The 21,007-nt window shown below is 51.9% G+C and overlaps 2 protein-coding genes across 33 annotated transcripts in view; one reads left to right on the forward strand and one right to left on the reverse strand.

Annotated features, from left to right (window-relative positions):
- Positions 1–7,245, forward strand: part of KANSL1 (KAT8 regulatory NSL complex subunit 1) — a 199,745-nt gene extending 192,500 nt beyond the window's left edge. For all 20 annotated transcript variants that reach the window (XM_008012266.3, XM_008012270.3, XM_073005165.1 and 17 more), the window contains 4 exons: positions 984–1,041; positions 1,243–1,355; positions 2,122–2,374; positions 2,724–7,245. In XM_008012266.3, coding sequence (XP_008010457.1) covers positions 984–1,041; positions 1,243–1,355; positions 2,122–2,374; positions 2,724–2,951 — 652 coding nt within the window. In that variant the 3' untranslated portion in view covers positions 2,952–7,245. The remainder of the gene's footprint in view (positions 1–983; positions 1,042–1,242; positions 1,356–2,121; positions 2,375–2,723) is intronic.
- A 2,724-nt stretch (positions 7,246–9,969) lies between these two features.
- The window catches only part of MAPT (microtubule associated protein tau), a 126,135-nt gene continuing 115,097 nt past the window's right edge, over positions 9,970–21,007 (reverse strand). For all 13 annotated transcript variants that reach the window (XM_008012263.3, XM_008012261.3, XM_073005173.1 and 10 more), the window contains 3 exons: positions 18,048–18,129; positions 15,728–15,840; positions 9,970–10,436 (listed from right to left, as the gene is read on the reverse strand). In XM_008012263.3, the coding sequence (XP_008010454.1) occupies positions 10,221–10,436; positions 15,728–15,840; positions 18,048–18,129 (411 nt within the window). In that variant the 3' untranslated portion in view covers positions 9,970–10,220. The remainder of the gene's footprint in view (positions 10,437–15,727; positions 15,841–18,047; positions 18,130–21,007) is intronic.

Consider the following 21,007-nt stretch of genomic DNA (forward strand, 5'->3'; position numbering starts at 1 on the left):
TAGTTGGTCCCTCTCCCCATTCTTCCTGCTATTGCCCTTTTTCCCTCTTCTCTTCTGACCTAGACTTGGGCCCTTTTCTTTGGTTCTGTCTTCTCATTAAGAGAAATTCTTACCTGATAAGAACAAAATTATTTATGTATATAGTTTTCTCTCGTTCCATTATAGGAATACACCAAACGAGCCAGCAGTCACAGCCTGGTAGGCCACTCACTCACTGGTCTAGAGACAGGTTTTGTCAACACATACAGTATGTTTTAAAATACTGAATTTGGCCGGGTGCAGTGACTCACGCCTGTAATCCCAGCACTTTGGGAGGCCGAGGCGGGTGGATTACAAGGTCAGGAGATCCAGACCATCCTGGCTAACATGGTGAAACCCTGTCTCTACTAAAAAAAATACAAAAAACCAGCTGGGCATGGTGGTGGGTGCCTGTAGTCCCAGCTACTTGGGAAAATGGCGTGAACCTGGGAGGCGGAGCTTGCAGGGAGCAGAGACCATGGGCCACTGTGCTCCACCCTGGGCGACACAGCGAGACTCCGTCTCAAAAAAAAAAAAAAAAATACTGAATTTGTTGTCAACATCAAAGCAGGATTTCACATAAAAATCTTTGTTTCCGGCTTTTGTTGCCAAACAGATTAGGCAACCCTGGATGTGCATTTCCAGATGGGAGCAATCAGCTGGTCCTGAACAGTGGTGGTCCCCTTTAAACAGGTTTCTTTTCTTGAGTTTGTCACAGTCTCTCAGCCTCAGCCCTACCCTAAGCCGCTTCTCTCATTTCTGGCCTTTGTGGGCATTTGAGTAGGTGGCCAATTTCACAGGCCTTGATGGGGTAAGGAGACTGAGCTGTGATAGAGCAGAGTCTACCTGGCAGAGAGCAGTGTCACCCACGGGTGCAGGGTTCTCATCCTTGCATGGACACTTTGACCCTGCCCCCGGTTGTAGCCTGCTTGCCGTCTCATGATTGTCTACTCTTGGTTTTGCAGCTGGCGGGAGGTTGATCTTCAGTCTCTGAAGGGGAGTCCTGATGAGGAGAATGAGGAGGTAATGGCCTGGTTCTTCTGTTAGAAGAACACGTGTGTACACACGCACGCACACACACTAAAGACCTGTGGCCTCAAGACCTGTGGGTGTCAAGTGCAAGCTCCTTGTATTCTCTTGTGACCGGGTAGAACGTAGAATGGGGTGGGACTGGTTCTTAACTCCTGGAGAAAAGACGAGATCGATGAAGCTGCTCTATTGCAGATTGAAGACCTATCTGATGCAGCTTTCGCCGCCCTGCATGCCAAATGTGAGGAGATGGAGAGGGCACGGTGGCTGTGGACCACGAGTGTGCCGCCCCAGCGGCGGGGCAGCAGGTGATGGGGCAGGCATGGGTCCCTGGGGCCTGTGGAGAGAGGGTGGACAGGGAGTTCGGGCCCTACTTGAGTCTGTGGAATTGCTACTGCCTCTTGGTTGCTCATCATACTCATCTACTGGCAGTGGCAAAGAGCTCAGAAGTTCCTTGGTGTTTATTGGAACTGGTGGAGATACAAGGAGCCAAGTGCTGGATCCTTGCTGAGGAGTCACTGTTCAATTCTGATGAATTCCCATGATCTGTGGCATTTGGAAGACAGTTGGGGGGTCTTAGTGATTCAACCCAGGGGAGCTTGGAAGTCCTCACTACAAGTTAACCTTCCTTTGGACAGTGGCTTTGTGATGCCACTTGAAGAAACTGCCCCCTCTTGACGTCCATCACTACCCTGTCTCCATTTATTGTTAACAGTGGCAGAAACCCTTGGGATTCTCAAGTAGAAAGTTTTGCGAACTTTTGTTTTACTTTTTTTTCTTTGACTACAGTTTTCAAAGCCTACACGAATCTCCCTAACTTCCCGAATTCACTAGGCACTTTGCTATGGACTCGCCCGTTGCACTGTTCAGCCGTGCTTTTTTCTTGGGATGGTAGATGTTGTATCCCTACCCCTCCAGAGAGTAGTGGAAAGAAATGAGAGTTGCTGGATCCTAAGGAAAATCTGTTGGTCTTTGTTTGCCTCAACTCCTCCAGTGGGGATGCTTTTTTCATGCCCTTTACCCCCATAAGTAAACATTTCTCAGGCACTCAGATTTGCATTCCTTGGTGTACAGGTCCTACAGGTCATCAGACGGCCGGACAACCCCTCAGCTGGGCAGTGCCAACCCCTCCACCCCCCAGCCTGCCTCCCCTGATGTCAGCAGTAGCCACTCTTTGTCAGAATACTCTCATGGTCAGTCCCCTAGGAGCCCCATTAGCCCGGAACTGCACTCAGCGCCCCTCACCCCTGTGGCTCGGGACACTCCGCGACACTTAGCCAGTGAGGATACCCGTTGTTCCACGCCAGAGCTGGGTCTGGATGAACAGGTAAGGGACATAGCCCTTGGGTGGGGTTGGCATGGTTGGAGGATGGAACCAGGAAGGGACAGCATCTGCTGAAGAGGGACCTACATCATAAGCCATCCCCTCCTCTTTTGAAGGGACAAAGGGCCGCACTTAAATTGACCTCCTCAACATTCAGTGGAACTATATTTATCATTGCTAAATGATCAGTACGGTTGTCTGGGTACACCCTAGGAGGGGTGTTCCTGGACTGTCCCAGGAACGCTAGATAGACTGGTCCTAGTCTCCGGCCACAAGGTTTGTGGCAGGGCCTTGGAGCAGGAAGCAGGCTGGCTGGGTCTGGGTCCTCACAGAGCAACTTGTCTGCCTACAGTCTGTCCAGCCCTGGGAGCGGCGGACCTTCCCCCTGGCGCACAGTCCCCAGGTGGAGTGTGAGGACCAGCTGGATGCACAGGAGCGAGCAGCCCGCTGCACTCGACGCACCTCAGGCAGCAAGACTGGCCGGGAGACAGAGGCGGCACCCACCTCGCCTCCCACTGTCCCCCTCAAGAGTCGGCATCTGGTGGCAGCAGCCACAGCTCAGCGCCCAACTCACAGATGAGCGGGAGACAAGAATCTAAACAGACTCACTAACTATTGGCATTAAAGCTTCAGAAATCTCTGCGTTTGATATTCAAACATCATATGCCGGAAATTTTCACAGTTTTTAGTGAACTTAAGGAATTTAGATCCTACTTTGGTATTTTTTTCTCTCGTTTTAATTTTTGTTTTTTGTTTCCATGTTTTCTTGTCACACACCTGAGCACTTCCTCCCGTTGGCAAACAGAAGTTCAGGATGAGACCCTGCTGGCCTGGTCCTGGCACATCCTCTGCACTGTTGAATCACTGGACTTACCAATCTTAGATGACCACCACCCCCTCCCTCACACCTGTGGGCAGGGCAGAACAGCCTGGCGGGCAGAGGGCTCCAGTTGAGCATGGCCTTCTCGGGCTAGGGTGGAATGGGGCAGGGTGCTCTGGGCTCTTACCCCTTCCCCTCCCATCTGTGGCTGGGCTCAGCTGTGGCCCTCCTGGCTGGGTCCCCCTTGGTTTTTTGTGCTGTAACATCCCCACCAGAGCCTCTCTGCCGTAACTGCCAGCTGCTCTCACCAAGTGCTCAGCCGGCAGAACAGCTTTCCCTTCTCACCCAGAACTTAGAGACCTATTTTTTGTTTCATCTGCATTTGGTCTTCTCTGTTTTGACTCTTTAACTGCAGTAACCTGGCTGTGGCTGCTCAGGTTCCCCTCATCATGCCCCTTGGTACCCTTCCCTGTCCGTTCTCCAATGCTACATACACACCCACAACCCGTCCTTCCACTCGGAATGTTTTTTTTACCACCTATCCTGATCTCTGAAGGTAGGGTTAGGACTACTTAACCTCTGTTCCCACTCCCCTGCAAACGGGGGGTTGTGGGAAGTGAGCAGCCATCTCCCTGTGTGATTTTTTTTTCTTTTTTTTCCTCTGATTCACTTTGCCATGTTTCCTTCACATCCAGATCCCTGTCGGTGTTAGTTCCACTCTTGGTCTTTCACGCTCCCCTTGCCTGTGGAACATTGTCTGGTCCTAGCTGTGGTTCCCATTGTTCCCCCTTCACCCTTCTCTGTTAACCTTGTGCCTGTCTCCTGTATGATCACATCACCAAAAAGGGGGAGGGGGGAGAAGACTTTTTTTTTGGCCATTTTGTAATCGTATAAAAATAGTAGACAACTGCTTAATGGTTGGGGTTTTTTCACAATTTTCAACATTAGTGATTTTTTTTTTCTGTTTGCAAGTTAAAGGGTTTGTCATTGTTTCTTTAAAAAAAAAAATACAATAATGCACCATATCCCTATGCATAAAGTGCTTCTTCTATTTATAAGGTTGAAAATTCTGAATAACCCTTTTAGCATTGAAAAAAAAAAACAAAAACAAAAAATGAAAAAAAAAAAACTTGTATTTTGTAAATATTTTCTTTTCCTGCTTTGGAGCTGTGTAATGGCAGCGAAACATGTAGCTGTCTTTGTTCTATAGAAATGCTTTTCTTCAGAGAAGCTGATCTTTGTTAATGTCTTGATTCTGTTCGCAAAGCACAGACTAGTGCTTAAAAAAAAAAAGAAGGAAAAATTGAAAAAAATAAAAAAAAAAAGTTACAGAATGCGGTGTACCAGGCGTTTCTTGACTTACTGAACTGTGTATGTATGGTAGTGCTGGCAGCTTCGGAGCTGGCTGGCTGGCGCCATTCTTTGGGGTACTCTAACTTGCTCTATACCTTGGAAAATCTCCATTCTGTCTTGTGGGAATGCCACAGGTTCATCTGATGGCCACCAGAGAGAGAATGGTGGTGGCTTTTCACTGAGGGTAAGGGCTGCCAGGAGGTGAAGGGATCTGTATTGATCGTCTCCTTTTTCTTTTTGTTGAGTGAAAGCAGTTGATCCACTTTCTCTCTAGTGAAGTCAGCTGTATATTTTCTGTCCGTTCTAAATTGCTCTTTAAAGGAGATTTTGCTTCTCACCATTAAATTTTTCTGAGGTTTGGTGGGGGTCAGTGAGATACCTAATTTGCATAGAGCCTGGGTTGGTTCTTCCCTGCTGCCTGAGATTATAGCATCTTTCTTCTGAGGAGGTTACATGCTTTTCTTTTTTAATTTTTTGAGATGGGATCTTGCTCGATGGCCCAGGCTGGAGTGCAGTGGTGCAGTCTTGGCTCACTGCAGCCTGGATCTCCTGGGCTCAAGAGATCCTCCCACCTGAGCCTCTCCAGTAACTGGGACTGTAGGCTTGTGCCACCATACCCAGCTAATTTTCCTGGGTTTTTTGTGGAGATAGTGCCTCACTATGTAGCCTAGGCTGCTGGTAGGTGCTTTTCTTTATACAAGATGAGTCAGTGGGTGGGGCTGGTTCTCCCTCATGCTCTCTTCTTTGCATGGCAGTCAAGCTGAAACAGCCAGTGAGGCTGTCTCTTGTGGCTCTGAAAGCCATGCTTTCTGAGATAGCACTTCTCCTTTGCGGGCCTGTTGCTGCTTCTGTAGCTGCAGTTAAAATCTGTTCTACTTAAACTATCTGCCTGCAGTGGCAAACATCAGGAAGATCAAAGAAAAGTAGTATTTTGAAACAATCTAAGGATTCGGTGTCACGACCTTGGCGTAGTTACTAAGGAATAATATTGATGGATTGCTGTTTTGTTTTTGTTTTCCTTTGTGGCATTGCTAGGAGGATGCTATCTGGTATCCCTATCTTGGTTTAGCAGAAATGCTCCTCAATCTATAATAAGGTGCCAAAGGAAAGAAGAAGGCAGCTCTAAACCTAGCAGGAATCTAAGCCACTCATTAAGCTGATTGGCTTGGTGAAATTTAGGCCTCTGGACTAAATTTCCAGGGACAAAAGATCCCATATCCTCATCCCCAACCTTCTCAGGTTTGCATACACTGGCACCGGTCTTGCAAACTGAGTGCCGCATCGTGAGGTCAGCCACAAGGCTTTGTATTGCCCTTTGAATTGGACTAGGATGGTTTGCCAGCATCACAATGAGAGAATCAGCTGCAAATGATCAAGTCTGAGAACGCTCACCTTCAGGGCCCCAGAGAGAGCTGTTAATCCTGATGTCCAGCTTTTAATAATATTGTCATTTCCTGTTCTGGACTAAATTCTCTAAGGGTGAGTGGGAAAGAACTTAAAAAATAGACATTCTATATCACTTTCTTGTCCTTGGAATCCATGAATAGAGACCTTATATTTAATCAGAGTAATAACTTTATTTCCAAATTCACTTTTACGGCAACAGTCAGTGTAAATCATTTGTTAAAACACACAATACACTATATAGACATTCACAGACAGGAAGCTAAGCTAAGATGATTTCATGTCCCTCCCCCCACCCTCACAATTACCAAAGAAATCATGGGACTTGCAAGTGCCAGAAATTGTCCTGCTCAACATGGCAAACTCATGGGGCTAAGTCTATTAGGAGGTGAGACTCTAGGCCAGTGCCCAGGGTAACCCTTTTCAAAGCTGAAGAGAAATCAGAAGTCTTACAAAGCCACAGGTCTGTAGATGGGACACGCTGGTGATCACCTCTGCCCTCGCCCTGACCTCGTGGCTTTACTTGGAGCTCCAACAAAGATGAGGAGGGGGAAGTGAGTGATCTCAGCTGCCAGAAGCACAGGCTGTGTCTGGAGCCAGTGTGAGAGGTGGCACAGAGGTGCCAACGGCTTAAAAGGAAGGATGCCAGGGTCTTAGGGAGGCATGATTGTGGGCTTAGGACCCCTGAAAGAGGGCAGCAGGCCAAAGCAACCAGATGTCCATATTGCTACGCCTGCACCTGGCTGGGGAGGGAATGGGGAACTAGCCAGCTGCCTGGGAAAGGCTGTCAGTCAGTGGAAAAGAGAAACCCCAAGGGCCTCTAACCCCGTGGCTGCTCCCTCCCTTTAGCAAATGTGGTTAAAATGATGAAAAGGGTTACGAGGCAATTTAAGTGCTGCACCCCAAGATCTCCCTTTACCCATGTTAACTATCTTACACATTCCTCCCCCTCCCCCCATAGCACAATAAGCAATAGCAAACAGGATACAGTCTCACCACTGAAGTCAATTTAAATGGAACTATTGATAAAGTGAGTCAGCAGCTTGAAGGAGCCGGCATACAGTATATCTATCTAGCCCACCCACGGACACTGGCTCTGCAGGTGGGAGAAGTGAGGGGAGGGGGGAGTGCCCAGCCCTGGGGGGATTGTCATTTGAGGTCACAAGCCAGCGTGCCTTTGCAATTTATCTGCCAGCACTGATCACCCTAAACCATGATCTTAGGCTGGCCCCAAGAGCCTGCCGTATAAGGCCCACGGTGCTGAAGAGCAGGGCACAAGAACTTCAGGAAGAGGAACCGAGGTACGTGAAAAATGCAGCCGAAACTGTTGGCAGTAATGAGAGGGGCATGTGTCTAACCACCACCAAATCGCTACCCCACATTTCCTCCTCATTCTCAGATCCCTTCACTTATGAGAATTGTTGGGACTCAGCGAACAGCAGGGAGCCTCCTGGTGGAGAGTTCTGGGCCCGGAAACTTCTTGCAGGGAAAGCTCTAGCTGCACACGAAGTTGCCAGCCCTAGGGGATGCCCTGGATTTCTACTGCCAAGTCCCTCAGGGTTGCCTTTAACTGTACCCAAACCAGAAGTGGCAGAATGGAGCCTGAGGCTGCTGAGTTTAGGCAGCAATTTTTTGCAAACGCGGCTTCCCTTTTCTCATGGCAGCAGATGGAGTTTGCAAGGTCAGTGGGCTGAGGTGCTCTGGTCAAGGCTTTGGGAACGGTGTCTCCCGACTCATCCTTCCTCAGGCAGGTGGCTCGGGCCTCTGGAGCAGATCCAGGATAGGCAATTCATCCCAATCCCTGCTGTGGTCGCAGGGCCCTTGGTGGGAGGCTGGCTGCCCCTCCAGAGGGCGAGCTTGGAGAGGAACCCAGTCTGCGGGGTGGCTGAGGCTCATGGAGCTTCTGGGAGCTGCAGATCCCCCCAGCTGGCACTGGCTTCCTTTTTCTTGTGATGCAGGAGTTGTAAGCCTCCTTTAGGACTGCTGTGGGACTTCGGGCTGTGACCAGAGAGAACCATCCTCGTGCCGCAAGCCAGACCAGCCACAAGACCTACTCTCTGCCCTGACACAGGGAGCCCCAAGGGGAAGTAGGGAAGGAGATGTCATCGCTTCAGTCCTAATCCTGTGCTTCAGGCCTTCTTCACAGCTGAACGGCCTCCTTAGATGCTAGAATCTGGTCTCTGTTGGGTCCCGGATGCTGAGGAAAGCCTTTCAAACCTTGGGAGGCCCCAGCAGGGCGGTGCCACACAGGCCACACGCGTCCCGGCGTGGGGGTGAGAGACACCTTGTGAGGGTGGGTTAGAAATCTCTTTACAAGCATTTCAAGATACATGCGTCCTTTTTTTTTTTTTTTTTTTTTTTCTTTTCACTATCATAGTCACTCTGGTGAATCCAAGCATAAACAGACAAATCCAACTACAACGCAACAGGGTGCAGATGGGGAGGGCAGGGCAACATCTATGTATATGTTCAGCTGCTCCAGCAGAACAGACAGCATGGCTTCCAGCTGGGACCGGGGAGAAAGAACCATTTCGAAGGGGGTGTGTTCCCCTTTTTGGGGTGTGGAGGGCTGATTCTATGCATGTGGAGCTGAGCAGCGGGCTGGGCTGTCTGGGAGGCTGGCAGCCACAAGCTGGGGTGGAAGTGGGGGACAGCGGGACTGTGGGCCTGCCCTGGGTGCCTTGCCCGCCCATCCTGGTGCCGTCACCGACAACCAGGACACCCAGCCTCCTGCTGCGGGCTCAGCACAGGAAGGGGCCAGGCCTTCTCGGGGGAAAGGGCGCTCTCTACGTCAACAAGGCAGAAACACCGAAGGTCACAGCTGAGCAGTGCCCTGGCTCACATCTGTGATGGGAGGAGGAGGCAGGGAACCGAATCAGGTCATGAGATTCGTGGTGAGGGACCCAGTTGGATGAGTGGAACTGAGAGTGAGAGGCTGGGGTCCCACTCTTGTGCCTGGACTTTACCTTCCCTTAATTTCACCCTCAGTATGGAGTAGGTGCCTCCCACAGCCAACCAGGGTCATTACTGAGAAGGGGGGTGGTGAGGCTGGGAATTTGGACATTGTGACGTGATGAGGGGTATAGGCAGTGACTGGGTTCTCATGGCAGACGACAACACAGTGGGGCAGACAGGGGTGACTGCAGTGGCCGTGGGAAGGACAGGGGGCTCGGGACCCGCCTCCCAGACCCCTGCACACTCCAGAGATGCCGGTGGCCCAGGCTTGGAAACGGGTGGACGTCTCCCAAGAGGCACAAGTCCTTACAAAGAGAACTGGTTAGCCCTAAAGTCCCAGGTCTGCAAAGTGGCCAAAATCATGGCTGCAGTTCCAACCTTCAGAACTCAATAAAACAGGGTTTCTGTGGAGCAGAGGGAAGCCCCTCGGCTCAGGCCCCCTACCCTGCAGGGAGGGAGGAAGAGGCCAGCGCCCTCCGACATCACGGTCAGTCTTTTCCAAGGAGGTCATCCACGGGGTGCCACCCTCCCGCCAGCTTGCCATCTCTTCTTACCCGCCATCCCTTCTCCCACAGGCTGCCCTGCAGAGGGTGGCACACCAACTCGCAGCAGGCCCTGGCCACCAAGGACAGGCAGCTGTTCAGTCTGAGACACTGCAGGTGGCCGAGGCCTTGGCCCTCCCAGTGGCGCGGAGGAGGGCATCTCCTCTCCAACATGTGGCTTCCTCTCCCACCCCCCTTCTCGTCCTTCCTCTCCCCTCTGCCCAGCCCCTGCCTTGGCCTCCCCCGTGGCCTCCCGCCCCACCCCCACCCGTCACACTCACACAAGGTTGACATCGTCTGCCTGTGGCTCCATGAACACAGCAAGTTTCAAATCCTTTGTTGCTGCCGCTGCCTCTGTGACACCCCCACGACAGGGCCAGAGGCGGTGGGCACCCCCAGTCTCTTGAAATCCCCCCGAAGCAGCTTTCACAGCCTCTCCTTCTCCCTCTTCTACATGGAGGGGGAAAAAAAAAGAATCAAAAGGAATTGCCCGAGGAAATGTTGGGTGTGGCCATGTCTTTGAATGTTTTTTAAAAAATATTTTATTATTAGCCCACCGATCAATTTGGAAAGATGCAATTTGCTCTTATTCCCATCACTGATTTTGAAGTCCCGAGCCAAAGCTGAGCGATAAAAGCGGGTTAAGTGATGAACCGATTAACCGAACTGCGAGGAGCAGCTGGGGGCAGAGGGCGGGGCCGGGTCATTATTCTTTTTTTTTCCACACTCTCACTCTCTCTTCTCTCCACGATTATTGACCGCCCCGGGGGCCTGATCACAAACCCTGCTTGGCCAGGGAGGCAGACACCTCGTCGGCTAGCGTGGCGAGCTGGGGCGAGTCTACCATGTCGATGCTGCCGGTGGAGGAGACATTGCTGAGGTGCCGTGGAGACGTGTCCCCAGACACCACCGGCGACTTGTACACGATTTCCGCCCCGTGGTCTGTCTTGGCTTTGGCGTTCTCGCGGAAGGTCAGCTTGTGGGTTTCAATCTGCAAGGAGAAGAGGAAGGGAGGGAGGGTGAGATGAAGTGCCAGAGAAAGAGAGACCAGCCCTGCCAACTGCCCTGCCAGGCCCGGCCCACAGTGCCAGGGACTGTTTTTTGTTTGTTTTTGAGACAGGGTCTTGCTCTATCACCCAGGCTAGAGTGAGGTGGTGCAATCTCACCGCACTGCAGCCTCAACCTCCCAGGCTCAGGTGATTCTCCCACCTCAGCCTCCCGGGTAGCTGGGATTACAGGTGCATGCCACCACACCTGGCTAGTTTTTCGTATTTTTAATAGAAACGGGGTTTCACTATGTTGCCCAGGCTGGTCTCGAACTCCTGGACGGAAGCAATCCACCCGCCTCGGCCTCTCAGAGTGCTGCCATTACAGGCGTGAGCCACTGTGCCTGGCCAGAAGCTGTTGTTTTTATTGTCTTCCAATTCATGATCCCTGTGCCCACTCCTCCCCTGACCTGCCTCCCAGGCACCCAGGTACCCTCCCCAGAGACAAGGATCATTTTAAGTTTCTTGTGTACCCTGCAGAGATACTCCACACATAAACAAACACATGTGTGGGTGTATATGTACACAGGCTTAGTATTCCACCACCACGGATGTATCCAAAGGCGTCTACTCCTCTGTGGATGGATGCCTAGGCTGCCCCCGCCTTTAGTGATTACAGGCAATGGTGTGTATGAACAACCTCGGATAAATAACCCTGAATGAACGTCATGTCACACACCTGTAAGTGTGTCCTAGAAGTGGAGCTCTTAGGTCAAAAGGCATGTGCATTTTATTTTGATAGATATTGTCAGATTGCAAAGGAAAATGTGGAAGGAGAAGCTGGAGAAGTTCAAGGATGTGTCCCAGAGCCACTGATGCCCAGACATGAGCCACACACATTCCTCCTGTTTGCCAGTGACTGATGAGTTTGGAGGGGCGGCAACTGTGGGCAGCACTGGCAGGTGGGCCACAAAACATGACATGACAAAGGCCTTTTTATGTGTGGGTGGGTGGATGGGTGATTTAGGATGGAGTCTGTCTAGCGACTTATTTATCCATCTATTATACATCTATCTATCTATCTATCTATCTATCAATCAATCAATCATCTACCTATCTATCTACTTGCCCAGGCTGGCCTCAAATTCCTGGGCTCAAGCAATCTTCCCACCTGAACCTCCCGAGCAGCTGGGACTACAGGCTCATGCCACTGTGCCTGGCTGAAGCCCTTTTGAAAGTAGAGAAACACATGACCTAGCCAGGAGCCCCAAAGGATACCAGGAAACACAGAAGCAGAAGGCGTTCACTGGAGAAGTGAGCAGCGCGCAGTAATTCCTGATGACCCTGAAGCGGCCGACAGGGTTATCCTCCGCCCTTGTTGGGTCCTAGGCTCTTTGAGCATCTGGTAAAGCCAAAAATATGTGTGCACATGTCCACCCACACTCACACCCACACAGCCATTTTCCATTATATTTTAGGAGTCCATGGATCCAGGCTGAAGGGCCCCTATTGCAGCAGGCTTGAATGGGCATAGAGAAAACCAGGCTCCCGTTTAAGCTAGATGCATATTTTGTTCATTTGCAGTCACTACTTTGAAAAACAGATTGTTCTCTATTAGTGTATTTGCTTTTTCTTTTTCTTTTTTTTTTTAAGACAAAGTTTCACTCTTGTCACCCAGACTGGAGTGCAGTGGCGCAATCTCAGCTCACTGCAACTTCCACCTCCTGGGATCAAGCAATTCTGCCTCGGCCTCCCGAGTAGCTGGGACTACAGGTGTGTGCCACCACACCCAGCTAATTTTTGTATTTTTTGTAGAGACGGGATTCTGCTGCATTGGCCAGGCTGGTGTCGAACTCCTGATTTCAGGTGATCTGCCTGCCTTGGCCTCCCAAAGTGCTGGGGTTACAGGTGTGAGCCACCATGCCTGGCCTGTTACTGTATTTTCTTGAAAGACCATTTAATACAGGCTTTGATAAAAATATTTATGTTAATGTTTTTTGAAGTGTTTTTTAAGAGAAAGGTGACATTCCTGGGAATGTCCAAAAATCCCCAAACTGAAAGGAACCCAGGAGGCTGGTGGTGTGCCCCACTGCTTGTTAGCAATTTTTCTCAACACACGGAAAACAGGACTAACGCTGCGGGGATCCCTGGGACCAGGATGGTGTTTTCTGAGTAGGGGCAGGGCCCTGCCCACCCTTCCTGAGCCATCACATGGATGAGTTGGAAACAGAAGGAGCCAAGAAGCCGAGACTCAGCATGGCTCTAACTCAGGTTCTTAGAGGACTGCAACGCACCAGGAACCTTCCAGAACACTGTTTTTTTGGGGGGGTCTCACAACCACCCTGGGACGTAGATACAGCATTTCCATTTCATCTTGCTGAAGGAGAAACTGAGGCTGAGAGGATTTGCGGATCTTGACTCTCCAAGCAGAGTCAAGCCCAGAGCTCTTCCTAACACAGAGAAGCTTCCAGAGACTGCAGGGGGCCTCCCTTCACCCAGGAAATCGCCAATGCCCATGCCCCTATCCCGACCCACTCAGTCAGACTATGGGGATGGGGCCAGGCCCAGGTATCTTTAAAGCGTCCCAAGGCTGGGAGGCCCTGCCTTAGACCAGGGGAGGCCTGGGTGGTGGAAACAGCAGAGAAGCTGACTGCTTCCTCAGATAACTGGGCCCGGCCCCCACATCCCTTGAGGCGGGCAGCCTCCTGGTCCCTCCCTGTTTTCTCACTTTGGACAGTGACCCAGGCACTGAAAAGTATCCCTGTGTCCTGCGTGGCACAACCTGAGAGCTCTCGGCCAGCTACTACGGGCCAGTGCCCTCGCCAGCCTCAGGGCCTGTCTGGAGGTGAGGTCTGCCCCGGCCACAGTTTACAGCATCTGCAGCAAACACTTCTCACAAAACTACATGGTTAGACATTTATCACAACAGATGAGGGTGCCCATCTGTTCAGAACCAGATGCAGTGGCAAGAAGGGAGGGCGGAGACTGACCAGGGCAGGGGTCTCTCAGCTGCCACCTGAGTGGCCTGGTGGAGAGACAGCCTGGCTGCCACTTCCACCCCACTGGGCCACCTCGAGAAGCAAACTTCCTCACGCCGAGCCGGGTCTCAGATCCCACACCCTTTCTGGGACACCCCGATACGGTGTGGCTGTGACCCCACCCAAATCTCATCTTGAATTATAGTTCCCACAATTCCCACACGTTGTGGGAGGGACCCGATGGGACAGGATTGAATGGTAGGGGTGGGTTTTCCCTGCCCCTACGTTCTCATGATAGTGTTCTCATGAGAGTGAGTAAGTCTCCCGAGATCTGATGGCTTTATAAAGGGGAGTTCCCCTGCACAAGCTCTCTTCTCTTGTCTGCCGCCATGTGAGACAAGCCTTTCACCTTCCGCCACGATTGTGGGGCCTCCCCAGCCACGTGGAACTAGAACTCCATCAGGCCTCTTTCTTTTGTAAATTGCCCAGTATCGGCTAGGTCTTCATCGGCAGCATGAAAACAGACTAATACAATCCTTTTCCCTCCACCACTCCCCAGTCAGCTCCTGGGAGACCCTGAAGGTTGGAAAGTGAGCCACTCCCAGAACTTCAGGCTGGGTGTGGGCAGGAAACCCCAGAGGGTGCTTGGCTGCGTTTCTGCAGAAGAGAAGCAGCAGCTACCAGACCGCATCCTGTGCCAGGCCTAGACAGATCTCGCTTAGCGCCACACACACCCTCACTGCACAGACGCCCACAGCAAGACCTGGAGACTAGAAACTGCTGGGGACACCAAGGCCCCAGGAACCTCGTGTGGACACTTCCATGACAGGCAGGCAGAGGCTTTCCTGAAATCAGGATTTCAGCATCACTGTTTTGCTCTAAGTGCCTAGTAACCCATTTAGAAAATTAGGTTATGTTCCCATGTGTTCTTGGTGTGCCACAGGTGACTGGGGATGTCCACTTCCTTTTTTAGTTGTCTACAAACATCAGGGCCTAGGACAGTGGTTCTCATTTTTTTTTTTTTTTTTTTTTTTGAGATGGAGTCTCACTCTGTTCCCCAGACTGGAGTGCAGTGGCACGACCTTGGCTCACTACAACCTCTGCCACCTGGGTTAAAGCGATTCTCATGCCTCAGCCTCCCAAGTAGCTGGGATTACAGGCATGCACCACCACACCCAGCTAACTTTTGTATTTTTAGTAGAGATGGGGTTTTACCATGTTGGCCAGGCTGGTCTTGAACTCCTGACCTCAAACCATCTGCCCACCTTGGCCTCCCAAGGTGCTGGGATTACAGGCATGAGCCACCGCACCCAGCTAGTTCTCACTTTTGACTGCACTAAAGAATCACCTGGGAACTTTAAAAACTGCAGCCACTTAGGCCAAGCACTGTGGCTCACACCTGTAATCCTAGCACTTGGGAGGCTGAGGTGGTCATATTGCTTGACCTCAGGAGTTCAAGACCAGCCTGGGCAACATGGCAAAACCTCGTCTCCACAGGAAATACAAAATATTTAGCCGGGCATAGTGGCAGGTACCTGTAGTTCCAGCTACTTGGGAGGCTGAGGTAGGAGGATCACCTGACCCAGGGAGGTAGAGGCTGCAGTGAGCTGAGATCATGCTAATGCACTCCAGCCTGGATGACAGAGGGAGAATGATATGGGCTGGCTGTGTCCCCACCCAAATCTCATCTTGAATTGTAGTTCCCATAATTCCATGTATCATGGGAGGGACCCAGTGGGAGGTAACTGAATCATGGGGGCAGGTCTTTCCCATGCTGTTCTCATGACAGTGAATAAGTCTCATGAGGTCTGATGGTTTTATAAATGGGAGTTGCCCTGCACACGCTCTCTTGCCTGCTGCCATGTAAGACATGCCTTTGCTTCTCCTTTGCTTTCCACCATGATTTTGAGGCCTCCCCAGCCATGTGGAACTGTGAGTCCATTAAACCTCTTTCCTTTATAAATTATGCAGTCTTGGGTATGTCTTTATTAGCAGTGTGAGAATGGACTAATACAGAGACCCTGCCTCAAATACATAAAAATAAATAAAAACAAAAACTCCAGCAACCGAGCTACACCTAAGACCCATCAGTCAGCCTCTCCAGGTTGGAGCCCAGCTGTGAAATGTGCTAAAGCTCCTGGTGAAGGTGATTGAGACAGGCAGTCGAGACCCACTGGATGCTGCTGAGGGCCCACATCCAGCCAGTCAACACAGAAGCCTCTGTTTTCCTCCTCTGGGAACTGGACCAGTCTTTGTCCACTCGACTTGATTAATGCCCATACCCAAGTGCAGCATCCAACCCGCCCCGCCCCCTTTACCTTTTTATTTCCTCCGCCAGGGACATGGGTGATATTGTCCAGGGACCCGATCTTCGACTGCACTCTGTCCTTGAAGTCCAGCTTCTCAGATTTTACTTCCACCTGGCCACCTCCTAGAACACAACACACACAAGAGCATCTTGCCATCATCTTCCGCGGTTCTGTGGACTTAGCACACATTACATGAGGTCTGTGGTCTACAGGGCAAAGTGCCAGAGGCTGCTGGGGCACAGCAAAAATTAGATCGGGTGCCACTGCTCTGCAGGGAAGAAGACAGTGACGGGACTCCCAGGTTTGCAGCAGGACTTGAACCAGGGCCAAGCAAGAGGTTCCAAGTAGAGACCAGCCTTTAGAATTAGGTAAGACTTTCCTTTAGAATGCTGTTTGGATACAAGTAAGTCCTTGAAAAGTGCTTGAAAATAGTTTGCTTCATCTATCTAATCAAAGTGTGCATCAATATTTACACAGTAAACCCTTCCTCTTGAGATACTGCAAAGGTAAATGACAGCTCAACCCAGGAGAAATTATTCTAAATTATACATTGGTTGGCTTCCAGTAAGTCAAGTATTTTTTTTATTTTCTTTTTTCTTTGAGATGGAGTCTCACTCTGTCGCCCAGGCTGGAGTGCAGTGGCGCGATCTCGGCTCACTGCAAGCTCCGCCTCCCGGGTTCACACCATTCTCCTGCCTCAGCCTCCCAAGTAGGTGGGACTATAGGCGCCCTCCACCACGCCCGGCTAATTTTTTGTATTTTTAGTAGAGATGGGGTTTCACCGTGTTAGCCAGGATGGTCTCGATCTCCTGACCTCGTGATCTGCCCACCTCAGCCTCCCAAAGTGCTGGGATTACAGGCGTGAGCCACCGCGGCCAGCCCAGAGCATCATTTTCTGTTTAAACAAAGTCACAGAGGGGACATGGCCGTGACCCAGGGTTCCTGTGCTGTAGCTGCTGCCGATGGTGAAGTGCCCCCCATGTTGGCAAGCTCATACATCCATATAGCTGCACCTCAAGCCTGAGAGGACCTGTGGACAGCTTGCTGGGAGAATCACGGGGTAGGGCTTAAGGCCAGCATCTTGCCTCCCTCTTCACCTTGAAAAATTTTTTTTAAAAAATGTTTGTGGGTACATAGTAGGTATATATATTTATGGGGTTCATGAGATGTTTTGATGCAAAAACACAATGTGTAATGATCACATCATGGAAAATGGGGTATCCATCCCCGCAAACATTTATCCTTTGTGTTACAAACAATCCATTTATATTCTTTTAGTTATTTTTATTTTTGAGACAGAGTTTTGCTCTGTCACCTAGGCTGGAGTGTAGTGGCAAGATCTCGGCTCACTGCAACCTCTGCCTCCCACGTTCAAGTGATTCTCCTGCCTCAGCCTCTCGAGTAGCTGAGATTACAGGTGCCCGCCACCACACCCAGCTAATTTTTGTATTTTTAGAAGAGATGGGGTTTCACCATGTTGGCCAGGCTGGTCTCAAATGCTCACCTCGGCCTCCCAAAGTGCTGGGAGTACAGACGTAAGCCAGTGCATCTGGCTATCTTTTAGTTATTTTTAAATGTACAATTAAATTATTATTGACTATAGTCACCCTGTTGCACTTATCAAATATTAGGTCTTATTCTATTTTTTTTTTGTACCCATTAACCATCCCCCCACCATCCCCTCACTACCCTTCCCAGCCTCTGATAATCATCCTTCTATTCTCTATCTCCTGGATCCCACAAATAAGCGAGAACATGTGCTTTTTTTTTTTTTTTTTTTTTTGAGACACAGTCTCGCTCTGTCGCCCAGGCTGGAGTGCAGTGGCGCCATCTCGGCTCACTGCAAGCTCCGCCTCCTGGGTTCACGCCATTCTCCTGCCTCAGCCTTCTGAGTAGCTGGGACTACAGGTGCCCGCCACCATGCCCGGCTAATTTTTTGTATTTTTAGTAGAGATGGGGTTTCACCGTGTTAGCCAGGATGGTCTCAATCTCCTGACCTCATGATCCGCCTGCCTTGGCCTCCCAAAGTGCTGGGGGATTACAGGCATGAGCCACCGCACCCAGCCAAGAACATGTGCTTTCTTTCTGTGCCTGCCTTATTTGACTTCACTCCCGCCTCACCTTGTCTTGGCCAGCATGGCCTGGGCAGGAGTGAGCTGGAGCCACCACGCCTCCTGCGCTCCCGCAAGTTCCACACTCAACTCTCCTTGATGGTCTACCCAACAAATCCTTTCCAGCCCCTTTCGAAGTCTGGGGCAGTTCCAGCCTCGCCAGGACTCCTCTACCCCGTGCACCTTCCCATCCCAACCCTCGCCTTCCACAGGGCTACCTGGTTTATGATGGATGTTGCCTAATGAGCCACACTTGGAGGTCACCTTGCTCAGGTCAACTGGTTTGTAGACTATTTGCACCTGGAGATGAGAGAGGAGCGAGAAGAGGAGAGGCAGAGAGAGAAGAAGACAGAGAGACAAAGAGGATAAAATGGGATTATTTTATTAAGGGTGTAATGCAATGAGAAGCAGCTGTGTAAGCCCAGGCCCTGATTGGACAGTGGTTCCCAGCTGCCATGAGGAGCGCACCCTATTCAGGGTGGAAAAATGTGTTGTCGAAATTCTGCCAGCCCTGCCCCAGGGGAACTGGGGACTGTGGGATTGGAGTGTCTTCAATCCCTGCAGAACAAAAGAGCCTCTGGGAAAAACAGGGACCCGTTGTCATTGTGCAAGGCCCAGACATTTGCTCAGCAAAGGCTTAAGGGTAAAAAAGTCACTCCTTTTCCTAACATGAAATCGACAGATCACAATCAGACATGAAGAAAAAAGTGATCAATACGATGAGTATGCACAGCATCTGGAAAATCTTGCTGGAAAGGCCGGAGTGCGGCATCTGCTGGGGCTCAAAGAGGGGAGGCGCTGTGAGGGTTGATGGGAGGGCTGTATTCCAGGAAAAGCTTCCACGGACAGCACTAGAGCAAAGACGGTCAGTAAGCAGGACCCAGCGGAGTTCAGCAGCTCGGACGTGAGAGCCAGCGGGCACCTGCACACTCAGGGTCCTGGGCATTCCTGTCTTTAGCAACAGGAGCAAAGCATCACCAACAGGGTGGGTAGGCGGTACAGCAGAAACCAACAGATTGAATGTCTCAGCAAGCTCAAGCGGACACAGACACACATGGGGAGGCCTGTGGGATGAGGGCACCGCTCCCTCGGGGAATGACAGTCCAGAGCTGCCAGCTGATCTCAGTCCAAGAGTCAGCTCCCCTGGGGGGGGCACCCTGTGGGGACTCCGTGTGGCAGACAGACAGGTCCCCTGGAGGCCGGCATCTGTAAAGCCGTGGCTGTGTGCGGCCTGGGGGCGGGTCATGACTGACATTCCGGAGTCCCCAGGGCCTCCGGCAGTGGCCTTGTGTGGGTCACCTGAGGGTGCAAGGGGGCAGCCACCTCCCACCTATCAGTCAGCTCCCCAGGAAGCCCTGCCCTGGAGCTGCCTGGGAGACGGCTGGCTTCATGGCTGAAGATGGTTTATCAAGGCCACCAAAAACCAAGGTGCAGTGGGGGCAGTGGCTTCCGCTTCTACTTAGGTCTACACTGGAACCATCCAAATTATTTTAACGTCAGCTGACGTGTGCTCTTTATGGATGGGGAGTTAACTGGGGCAGAGACGGCTGAGGCCCATGTGTGTCAGGGCGGACATGATCTGTGGCAAGGACGTGGGGGCAGGGAGGATGGACGGTGTGCGGCCTGGGTTGGAGAGAGCTGTGCTCTGAGGCCGGCGCCGAGGGGGTGGACCAGGGCTGAGGGAGGTGGAAGGACGTGCTGGTATGACCAGGGCCTCCTTCCCTCTTCCCTCTTCCCTCTGGCCTTGGTGAGGTAACTCGTGAGAGGGGGAGGGGGGCTGGGACAGGGACCAGGGAACAGCCAGATAGGAGAGGAGTGGATGGCAGTGGGAGCCAGGGCGGTGGTCAAGATACCTGGAGGCCAGGGAGGGGGACGGCAGGTCCTGCAGAACTTCCAGGGCCCAGCTAGGAGGAAGAAGGGTCCCAGGTGGAGAAGGAGCAGGGCCAACCCGCTGGGAAGGGGCCCCCAGGCTGGGGAGAGACTAGGGCTGCCTAGCCCTAGCCACCGCCAGGGATCCAGTGCCCCCAGATGCCAGAGGCTGGCATCTCTTCTCACCAGGAGAAAGGCTTCCTGTGAAGGCGCTCAGAGGGCGGTGCTCAGCCCGAGACATCTGGTGGCTCTCTGCCAGGTCACAGGCTAGCCCACAGATGAGCACAGCGCGGGTCACAGGCTAGCCCGCAGGCAAGCACAGCGCAGGACACACGGGTGGGCCCCAGGGAGGTCCCGGATGTCCTGGGCACTGCAGTGTCTTTGAGCATCAGCTACCAGAGGGGTTGGCCACGCAGCCCATGCGCGCTCTCCCCAGCTCTGCCTCAGCAGCGCAGTCTCCACCAGGCCACCAGACTCGACTTCAACCAGAAAGCACATGGCCTTCCTCCTCTGGCCGAGCCCACTTCAAGGAAGCCAGAGAACCAGGATCAAAGCTCAAACAGCTGAACAGCAATCCCAGGAACAAGGACCCGGGCAGGGGTGGGGGCGGCACACACCTCTTTTGTCCCCTCACAGCAGACAAACTGGGGCGACAGGAGAACAGGGTGTGGGAGACAGAGGAGACACTTAGCAGACACTGGTGAGGAAGCGTTAGTAAAGCCCCATGCAGCAACCGCAGGGCAAGCGCTTGCTACTTGGGGGACTCCAGGGGCCTCAGGGCAGAAGCCAGGATCCAGGTGCTCAGTGCAGGAAGCAGCAGCACATTGCAAGAATAAACCCTCTGGGCTGGATGCGGGTGGCTGCCCCAGGCCAGGCATTTTCTGGAGACAGCCCGCCCCGGAGCCACAGCAGTGTCCTGGTACTGCCAGCCAGGGTCAGGTGATTGCTCTCAAAAATCAACGCCTCCCTTGGGGTGGACCTCGAGGGTCTCATACCTCCAGCTCCCCAGGGTGTTAACAGTTTGCTTTCAGCTCACCAAGACTGCTGGTGGGAGAGGAGCCTCTGGTGCCCCGTGGACATAGACCGGCCAGGGGATGATGAAGCCTCAGCTCATTGGGTGAGTCAGTGGGACTTGAGGATCTGAGTCCCGAATCTCACCAGGGACATTTAGAGGAAGCCAAATCTATTTATTTTAAAATTATTATACCATTGTTTTTTGAGACAAAGTCTCGCCCTGTTGCCTCAGTTGAAGCACGATCATGGCTCCTTACAACCTCCGCCTCCCGGACTCAGGTGATCCTCCCACCTC

This window comes from Chlorocebus sabaeus, chromosome 16 (genome assembly GCF_047675955.1).
Source record: "Chlorocebus sabaeus isolate Y175 chromosome 16, mChlSab1.0.hap1, whole genome shotgun sequence".
NCBI classification, from domain to species: Eukaryota; Metazoa; Chordata; class Mammalia; order Primates; family Cercopithecidae; genus Chlorocebus; species Chlorocebus sabaeus.